Source organism: Cherax quadricarinatus, chromosome 32 (assembly GCF_038502225.1).
Source record: "Cherax quadricarinatus isolate ZL_2023a chromosome 32, ASM3850222v1, whole genome shotgun sequence".
Classification (NCBI taxonomy): domain Eukaryota; kingdom Metazoa; phylum Arthropoda; class Malacostraca; order Decapoda; family Parastacidae; genus Cherax; species Cherax quadricarinatus.
In genome coordinates, this window is record NC_091323.1 from 17317062 (window position 1) to 17328133 (window position 11072).

Consider the following 11072-nt stretch of genomic DNA (forward strand, 5'->3'; position numbering starts at 1 on the left):
CAAGCCACGGGGAAGGGGGGGGGAATCTTTAGCTCAAGTACTTTCACACTTTTCAGTGCGTCATCAGGAGCTATGCAAAGTTGCAAGGCAACAACTGAAGGAGTGAGAGGAAGTTTTGTCAGAGTAGTGCCGTGCGGGTTTGTCACCTACCGCAGCCTCTCTCTGAATGTGAGCGAAACGTTGTTAATAAAGATTCCCATTACACTGCATTTACGTTTCTGTTTCCATCGGTATTTTCTCATGTTAAGGCGTTTGGTAATATTTTATCAAAATATTGTAATGATTTTACTGCTCTGCAGGATTAAAACAGACGCATGGTAAGCTATTATAGACTTTATGTAAGCGAAATGCATTATTTTGACAATTCTGACAAGTTGCCTAGCTTGGGAGTGGTATCAGGAACCTTTCTTATGTACTGAAGGCGCTGACCATTGAACTACAAGCCACTCTCATGGAAATATCATGAACAGTATACAAATTACTACTTTGACTTGCATTTTAATCAATGATTATTGATTACTGATTCATCATTTAAATATGACCTAGAAATTTATGCGCATATTGATTAGTGTTGTTTCGCTTATGAAGCAGACTTCTGGAGTCGAATACAGAGGAGGCTTTTACTGGAGACATTGGAAGCAGTGGAGAGGTAATTTAAGGTGTTCAATCCATAAGTCTCGATTGAGGGTGTTCAGCACCTTCAGTCAAGGCTAAGGGAGTGAACACAAAAGGTAATGGACTGAATTCTGAAGGCTAGGGGACGGACTGTACACCATTAAATTACCTCTCCATTTCTTCCACTGTCGCCGGTAATAGTCGCCTGTGTATTAGACTGAAGAAATCGGCTGCACAGGCGAAACGTTTCAGCAATAGATATACCGAAGTGTTGCACATCTGTCTCATTCGCAAACTTTGGGTATTGTTTACTGTTATTATAACGATATGTGATAGGTTACTAATGTATGATATAGACGTTATAATCTTGCTCGTGTACTAGGTACTGCAGACACTCACAACTGTGTCTAGTATTCTCACTTCTCACTTGCAAGCATTTCTTTTTTGTATGAGGATGTCCTCATAAGTTCCACTGATCCTGCATGTGCCAGACCGTTTAAAAAAAATATTGCCCGTATAAACAGAACTCCAGCTATGCTGGAATGAAAATTTTAAATCTGCGGTTGTTAATGAACCCATCGTTCAGGCAGACAGATTTCATTCCCTCATGTATGAAACTCATCCTGTTTGATGGGGGTATGAGAGAAAAAATATTTTGCGTAATGGGGTGTTTTAAGTAAGCATAGAACCTACTCTAACTTTGTGAAATCCAGAGGTCAGGCTGGCTGCACATTATGGCTATAGGTCAGGCTGGCTGCACATTATGACTGTAGGTCAGGCTGGCTGCACATTATGACTGTAGGTCAGGCTGGCTGCACATTATGACTGTAGGTCAGGCTGGCTGCACATTATGCCTGTAGGTCAGGCTGGCTGCACATTATTCAGTTTTGGTTAATAAGAAAATCCAATTGTAAATATTTTGTAAGTTCTCATAAATAATGTAGCATGACAAATACTACTTTAAATTTTATTGATTTTAATGAACATTGACTACATAAAGGATCACTTGGACAACGAAATATGGATCCCAGGTTACAACCTGTACACATGTGACGGAGTGAACAGGCAAAAGGAAGGGGGGTTGGCCTGTACATTGCAGAGTCACTTGTTTGCACAGAAATGCTTAATGCCTCAAATGATGTAGTGGAAGTATTAGCAGTAAAGGTCGAGAACCAAAACCTAGTCATTGTGGTAGTCTACAAGCCTCCGGATGCAACATCCCAGCAATTCCAGGAACAGCTGTTAAAAATTGACCACTGTCTGGAAAATCTTCCAGCTCCTGCACCCAACATCTTGCTCCTTGGGGATTTCAACTTAAGGCACCAAAAATGGAGGAATATAGCAAATAATACTGTTGCAGTAATAACACCAGGAGGCAGCTCTGATGAAAACTCACACTCACACGAGCTTTTAAATCTCTGCACAAAATTCAATTTAAACCAGCAAATAATAGAGCCTACTAGACTGGAGAATACACTAGACCTCATCTTCACTAACAATGATGATCTGATAAGAAATGTCACCATATCAAAAACAATATACTCAGATCACAACATAATTGAGGTTCAGACATGTATGCGTGGAGCCCCAGACCGACATAATGAGACTAGTCACGAGGGAGCATTCACCAAATTCAACTTCAATAACAAAAACATAGTGGGACCAAGTAAACCAAGTCCTAACCGATATAAGCTGGGAAGATATACTAAGCAACACAGACCCCAACTTATGCCTAGAACAGATTAACTTGGTGGCACTCGATGTATGCACAAGGCTTATTCCTCTAAGAAAAAGGAGGAGTAGATGTAAAATAGAAAGAGACAGGCGCTCCCTTTACAGGCGACAGAAAAGAATAACAGAGCGGCTAAAAGAGGTCAATATATCTGAAATGCGTAGGGAGACACTGGTCAGAGAAATAGCAAACATCGAACTTAAGCTAAAGGAATCTTATAGGAGTCAGGAATCGCGGGAAGAACTAAAAGCCATAAATGAAATCAAAAGAAACCCAAAGTATTTCTTCTCCTATGCCAAATCAAAATCGAGAACAACGTCCAGTATTGGGCCCCTACTTAAACAAGATGGGTCCTACACAGATGACAGCAAGGAAATGAGTAAGCTACTCAAGTCCCAATATGACTCAGTTTTTAGCAAGCCGCTAACCAGACTGAGAGTCGAAGATCAAAATGATTTTTTTATGAGAGCCACAAAATTTGATTAACACAAGCCTATCCGATGTTATCCTGACGCCAAATGACTTCGAACAGGCGATAAATGACATGCCCATGCACTCTGCCCCAGGGCCAGACTCATGGAACTCTGTGTTAATCAAGAACTGCAAGAAGCCCCTATCACGAGCCTTTTCCATCCTATGGAGAGGGAGCATGGACACGGGGGTCGTCCCACAGTTACTAAAAACAACAGACATAGCCCCACTCCACAAAGGGGGCAGTAAAGCAACAGCAAAGAACTACAGACCAATAGCACTAACATCCCATATCATAAAAATCTTTGAAAGGGTCCTAAGAAGCAAGATCACCACCCATCTAGAAACCCATCAGTTACACAACCCAGGGCAACATGGGTTTAGAACAGGTCGCTCCTGTCTGTCTCAACTATTGGATCACTACGACAAGGTCCTAAATGCACTAGAAGACAAAAAGAATGCAGATGTAATATATACAGACTTTGCAAAAGCCTTCGACAAGTGTGACCATGGCGTAATAGCGCACAAAATGCGTGCTAAAGGAATAACAGGAAAAGTCGGTCGATGGATCTATAATTTCCTAACTAACAGAACACGGAGAGTAGTCGTCAACAGAGTAAAGTCCGAGGCAGCTACGGTGAAAAGCTCTGTTCCACAAGGCACAGTACTCGCTCCCATCTTGTTCCTCATCCTCATATCTGACATAGACAAGGATGTCAGCCACAACACCGTGTCTTCCTTTGCAGATGACATCAACCAAATCTTTCAGTGGGCTGCAGAAAACAATATGAAGTTCAACGATGAGAAATTTCAATTACTCAGATATGGTAAACATGAGGAAATCAAATCTTCATCAGAGTACAAAACAAATTCTGGCCACAAAATAGAGCGAAACACCAACGTCAAAGACATGGGAGTGATCATGTCGGAGGATCTCACCTTCAAGGACCATAACATTGTATCAATCGCATCTGCTAGAAAAATGACAGGATGGATACCTGAAGTTTACCTGGAGAGAGTTCCGGGGGTCAACGCCCCCGCGGCCCGGTCTGAGACCAGGCCTCCTGGTGGATCAGAGCCTGATCAACCAGGCTGTTGCTGCTGGCTGCACGCAAACCAACATACGAGCCACAGCCCGGCTGATCCGGAACTGACTTTAGGTGCTTGTCCAGTGCCAGCTTGAAGACTGCCAGGGGTCTGTTGGTAATCCCCCTTATGTGTGCTGGGAGGCAGTTGAACAGTCTCGGGCCCCTGACACTTATTGTATGGTCTCTTAACGTGCTAGTGACACCCCTGCTTTTCATTGGGGGGATGGTGCATCGTCTGCCAAGTCTTTTGCTTTCGTAGTGGGTGATTTTCGTGTGCAAGTTCGGTACTAGTCCCTCTAGGATTTTCCAGGTGTATATAATCATGTATCTCTCCCTCCTGCGTTCCAGGGAATACAGGTTTAGGAACCTCAAGCGCTCCCAATAATTGAGGTGTTTTATCTCCGTTATGCGCGCCGTGAAAGTTCTCTGTACATTTTCTAGGTCGGCAATTTCACCTGCCTTGAAAGGATAATGAGAACCTTCAAAACTAGGGAGGCCAAGCCCATGATGACACTCTTCAGGTCACTTGTTCTATCTAGGCTGGAGTATTGCTGCACACTAACAGCACCTTTCAAGGCAGGTGAAATTGCCGACCTAGAAAATGTACAGAGAACTTTCACGGCGCATAACGGAGATAAAACACCTCAATTACTGGGAGCGCTTGAGGTTCCTAAACCTGTATTCCCTGGAACGCAGGAGGGAGAGATACATGATTAAATACACCTGGAAAATCCTAGAGGGACTAGTACCGAACTTGCACACGAAAATCACTCCCTACGAAAGCAAAAGACTTGGCAGACGATGCACCATCCCCCCAATGAAAAGCAGGGTTGTCACTAGCACGTTAAGAGACCATACAATAAGTGTCAGGGGCCCGAGACTGTTCAACTGCCTCCCAGCACACATAAGAGGGATTACCAACAGACCCCTGGCAGTCTTCAAGCTGGCACTGGACAAGCACCTAAAGTCAGTTCCTGATCAGCCGGGCTGTGGCTCGTACGTTGGTTTGCGTGCAGCCAGCAGCAACAGCCTGGTTGATCAGGCTCTGATCCACCAGGAGGCCTGGTCACAGACCGGGCCGCGGGGGCGTTGACCCCCGGAACTCTCTCCAGGTAAACTCCAGGTAAACACTAGGGTCATCAAAGCTACTTGTAACCGGGTTTAAACCTTCATAATTGATACAATTGGTTTAAAAAGACACATGAAGAAACATTTACATACAAAGGTCAAGAATAACAGTTTATATAGACTTGAGAGCGACGTGTGAGAGGTAGTTTACCTGAGGAAGATGAGAGTTTAGAGAAGCCGTCATGATAGTCTATGAGGTTACTTGATTCCTGTCTCGTGAAGTAGATAAGGCCTAGTCTTGTTCAGTATCATGTATGCTAGTGTTTTTAAACAAAATATTATAAGATATGAAATTTCAAAATCACTGGGACACATGATATTTAACATGAATCACGTTATTTCATGGACTACCTGACGCCGTCTCAATAACCTCCCTCATACAGTCATCAGCTCACTACCTCTCACCTCACTTGCTAGTCTACATTATCTATACAATATAGTATATATATATATATATATATATATATATATATATATATATATATATATATATATATATATATATATATATATATATACATACTGTCATTCTTGACCTTTGTACGTGAAAAGTGTTCAAGGTCGTTGAACCACAAAGTTTCCTAACAAATATGTCTAATAAATGGGTCTTTAAAGTGTATGTAACATGCTTATCACCAGTGTATGATATACCATTATTAATTAGTCTTTCCTATATTCTCAGTTGTTAAGAATACTGGAAAAATTCTTAAAACCAAACAAATACAATATGTTCTAAACCACTTAACGGTATGTAAATGTCAGCGTAAATTACACAAAATCTGAACGATTTTTTCTTCAACATTATAGAACTGTAGTAATGACTAAAGTCATAAGTAAATGAGTAGCGACAAGCAAGCACCTTGAGCGACACCATCCTGGTGACTTGTAGCACCAACACACACAACACTACCGACCACACACCACTGAACCATATATATCAGCTCGGCTCAAGGACGGTAAGCTCCAGTCCGTATTACTCGGAGGAGGAGGAATATCCCAGCCTTCGCCCAGCCATCATCGCTGCTTAAAGGAGAAATAAGAAAAAAAAAATGATGGGTTACTGTTTCTTTACGATTGAGTTACACGAAGACAGCAGAAGGCCCTTGGCACGGTGCAGGAAGACAGCCTGACAAAGTTACACGAGTTCCCCAAAATTCGGTTCTCTTATCAATTATGTTCTTGAAATGTGTCAACGACCTGTCTACAGGTATCAAATCTTGCATATCAGTCTTTACCAAGAATTTGAAATTCACGAGGAAGACAGAAACAGAAGACGAGCTATATTTAAAAAAAATGCAGGATTATATGACCAATTTACAATGATAGTCTGGTAATTGGCTATTTGAATTCAACCTTGATATTTGCAAGGTTATAAGGATGGTGAGAAGAAAGGAGGCCAGTAATATTTCACTAAAGAGAGAGAAACATTTACAAGGTTCATATAATTTGTAAAAGATAACGCCAGCGACGTTTACATCTCTGACATATATATAAACGACTTTCAGAAGTGGTGTATTACTGGAAAATTATGTCACAATGAGTTATGGAAATAATGTCAGTATCAGGTTGTAGTGTAATTGAAACGTGCTAGAGAAAGTAGTAGAGGCAAATTTCAAATAAGAATTAAAATGTAAATAGCAGGGAGTCCTGGAGTTACTGCTGTTTCACAACCTAGAACGATTAGTGTGAAAAGTGAGGTCAAAAAACTGAGCTTGACTCCCACAAACACAATTATGTAAGCACATACCATGACTATGCATATCGATATATATATATATATATATATATATATATATATATATATATATATATATATATATATATATATATATATATATATATATATATATATATATATATATATATATATATATCTTGTGTGAGATATGCTGAAAAAAGAAACAGTATAGCAAAACAGCCTTGAATACCTCAAACCAGCAGTTACACAGTCAGATCAGCTTGTCACTCAGAACTGTCACTCAGAACTGCTCAGGACGTGTGACACAGACCCTTAAGAGAAAACTTATAGTGATGTTTGCAAGTCTGATGAGCAAAACTTAAGGAAAAACTGATAGTAATGTTAAGCTTGAGCAGTCTTAACTTAAGTAAACTCGGAGAACACAAATGGGACACAAGGAAACAACACTTATAGCTTAAGTTGTTTGAAGAAGGAATTTCTCCTCGCCTGGAGCGGATGTGATCAGAAAAGCAAGGGTGCGTCATCTGGGAAAATATCTAAATCTAGTTCAACAGTATTCAAGACGCGGGAAAAGACATCCATACACGTAAATCTCTCCGACAGTGAATGAGGACATTCGTACACTCCTAATATCCAGTGAAGTGACGCAGTACTTCACTGGACGCAGTAAACCCATGAGGGTCATTTAGTACTGTGTTAGTGTCTCCTGACCTAATTGGGAGCTTTCTTCGTATTTCTATTTACAAGGGAAACTCCTGTTTATTTTCCTTCCCTCGCCCAGCTTTTGGCACTACCTCTTCCCCAGACATGGGAAAGCAGGACTCGATACGGCGACAGTTCAGTCTCCCTTAACAAGAACAGGATCTTCCGTTGTTTAACTGCGAGACAGTTAATTTAATATGTTTATTATGCACCCCATACCCATCCTGTGGGCGGTAGTCAAAAGATTACAGAGGTACATAATGCGAGACAGACACGCTAGCTAGCTAACTACTGATCTAACGTCCCAGCATCCAGCAGAGGGACGAGGTGAGGGCATCTTATGCACCTGTTATCCAGCAAGTTTTGTGAAAGACATTCACCCTAACTGATAACAAACACAGAGAAGACCAGAGGACTACACAATACCTTAATTAAGGAAGACACCCATCCAACTTGATATGGCTTCATAGGACTGTGTTTACCTTCCTCAGTCACTTGTGAAATGTCTTGTAAGGTAGGGAGATTTCAAAGTTTGTTTAAAATAAATTTCTGGAAGGCTATCAAAGACCAGAAAGCCATGAGTCACTCACTCACTGCCGATGAAACTGACACTACATAATAAAACCCCTTTTATTATTTTTTTATTAGGACTTTATAGCATCGTTATAATTAAGCTTAGAAAATATTAAGAAAATTGATATATATATATATATATATATATATATATGTATATATATATATATATATATATATATATATATATATATATATATATATATATATATATATATATATATATATATATATATTTTTTTTTTATTATCACACTGGCCGATTCCCACCAAGGCAGGGTGGCCCGAAAAAGAAAAACTTTCACCATCATTCACTCCATCACTGTCTTGCCAGAAGGGTGCTTTACACTACAGTTTTTAAACTGCAACATTAACACCCCTCCTTCAGAGTGCAGGCACTGTACTTCCCATCTCCAGGACTCAAGTCCGGCCTGCCGGTTTCCCTGAATCCCTTCATAAATGTTACTTTGCTCACACTCCAACAGCACGTCAAGTATTAAAAACCATTTGTCTCCATTCACTCCTATCAAACACGCTCACGCATGCCTGCTGGAAGTCCAAGCCCCTCGCACACAAAACCTCCTTTACCCCCTCCCTCCAACCCTTCCTAGGCCGACCCCTACCCCGCCTTCCTTCCACTACAGACTGATACACTCTTGAAGTTATTCTGTTTCGCTCCATTCTCTCTACATGTCCGAACCACCTCAACAACCCTTCCTCAGCCCTCTGGACAACAGTTTTGGTAATCCCGCACCTCCTCCTAACTTCCAAACTACGAATTCTCTGCATTATATTCACACCACACATTGCCCTCAGACATGACATCTCCACTGCCTCCAGCCTTCTCCTCGCTGCAACATTCATCACCCATGCTTCACACCCATATAAGAGCGTTGGTAAAACTATACTCTCATACATTCCCCTCTTTGCCTCCAAGGACAAAGTTCTCTGTCTCCACAGACTCCTAAGTGCACCACTCACTCTTTTTCCCTCATCAATTCTATGATTCACCTCATCTTTCATAGACCCATCCGCTGACACGTCCACTCCCAAATATCTGAATACGTTCACCTCCTCCATACTCTCTCCCTCCAATCTGATATTCAATCTTTCATCACCTAATCTTTTTGTTATCCTCATAACCTTACTCTTTCCTGTATTCACCTTTAATTTTCTTCTTTTGCACACCCTACCAAATTCATCCACCAATCTCTGCAGCTTCTCTTCAGAATCTCCCAAGAGCACAGTGTCATCAGCAAAGAGCAGCTGTGACAACTCCCACCCTGTGTGTGATTCTTTATCTTTTAACTCCACGCCTCTTGCCAAGACCCTCGCATTTACTTCTCTTACAACCCCATCTATAAATATATTAAACAACCACGGTGACATCACACATCCTTGTCTAAGGCCTACTTTTACTGGGAAAAAATTTCCCTCTTTTCTACATACTCTAACTTGAGCCTCACTATCCTCGTAAAAACTCTTCACTGCTTTCAGTAACCTACCTCCTACACCATACACTTGCAACATCTGCCACATTGCCCCCCTATCCACCCTGTCATACGCCTTTTCCAAATCCATAAATGCCACAAAGACCTCTTTAGCCTTATCTAAATACTGTTCACTTATATGTTTCACTGTAAAAGTGAACAGTATTTAGATAAGGCTAAAGAGGTCTTTGTGGCATTTATGGATTTGGAAAAGGCGTATGACAGGGTGGATAGGGGGGCAATGTGGCAGATGTTGCAAGTGTATGGTGTAGGAGGTAGGTTACTGAAAGCAGTGAAGAGTTTTTACGAGGATAGTGAGGCTCAAGTTAGAGTATGTAGAAAAGAGGGAAATTTTTTCCCAGTAAAAGTAGGCCTTAGACAAGGATGTGTGATGTCACCGTGGTTGTTTAATATATTTATAGATGGGGTTGAAATATATATATATATATATATATATATATATATATATATATATATATATATATATATATATATATATTTGTAGATGAATGGTTCAGAGAACCGACATGTTGATAAATTAGACACATGTGCAACTCTTGGGTATCTTTATTGAGGAAACGTTTCGCCACACAGTGGCTTCATCAGTCCATACAAAGGAGAATCTTGAAGAACAGGAGGAGAATGAGGTAATCAGTCCCTCAACCTTGAGTCGATGTGGTCAGTCCATCAATCTTGAATAGAATACGGCATACGTGCTGAGAAGGAGCTTACAAACCGTTGGCAGGAGAGGTGCAGAAGTCATAGGTCGTGTAACATTTGTTCAATGTTGAAGTAGGTCGTGCCCAAGAATTAGGCAAGCGAAGAATTCCCAACTTCTTGGGATCTTAATACTTGGGAATTCTTCGCTTGCCTAATTCTTGGGCACGACCTACTTCAACATTGAACAAATGTTACACGACCTATGACTTCTGCACCTCTCCTGCCAACGGTTTATAAGCTCCTTCTCAGCACGTATGCCGTATTCTATTCAAGATTGATGGACTGACCACATCGACTCAAGGTTGAGGGACTGATTACCTCATTCTCCTCCTGTTCTTCAAGATTCTCCTTTGTATGGACTGATGAAGCCACTGTGTGGCGAAACGTTTCCTCAATAAAGATACCCAAGAGTTGCACATGTGTTTAATTTATCATATATATATATATATATATATATATATATATATATATATATATATATATATATATATATATATATATATATATATATATATATATATATATATATATATGTATATATATATATAGCTTCTTACTGATGCTCATATAGCCTAGAAAAAAAAAGATCTTTGCAAAATGTCATAATGTATATCTAATTACTTAGAATAAAGAAAAGACATCGAAAATATACATTAATAACATCGAAAAAGATACATTTAAAATATATTAATGCCAATGAACAAAGGACACATTTAAAATGCCTAGGGTATCAGCAGAGCCCTTGGCATCAGCGGAACCCTAGGCATCAGCGGAACCCTAGGCATCAGTGGAACCCTAGGCATCAGCAGAGCCCTTGGCATCAGCGGAACCCTAGGCATCAGCGGAACCCTAGGC

General features: G+C 40.6%; 1 protein-coding gene across 1 annotated transcript in view; it reads right to left on the minus strand.

Moving 5' to 3' along the window:
• Positions 1–5953, minus strand: part of LOC128690303 (adhesive plaque matrix protein-like) — a 39248-nt gene extending 33295 nt beyond the window's left edge. The window contains exon 1 of the mRNA XM_053778922.2: positions 5894–5953. Within this exon, the coding sequence (XP_053634897.1) occupies positions 5894–5908 (15 nt within the window). The 5' untranslated portion in view covers positions 5909–5953. The remainder of the gene's footprint in view (positions 1–5893) is intronic.
• Between the last annotated feature and the right edge of the window lie 5119 nt (positions 5954–11072).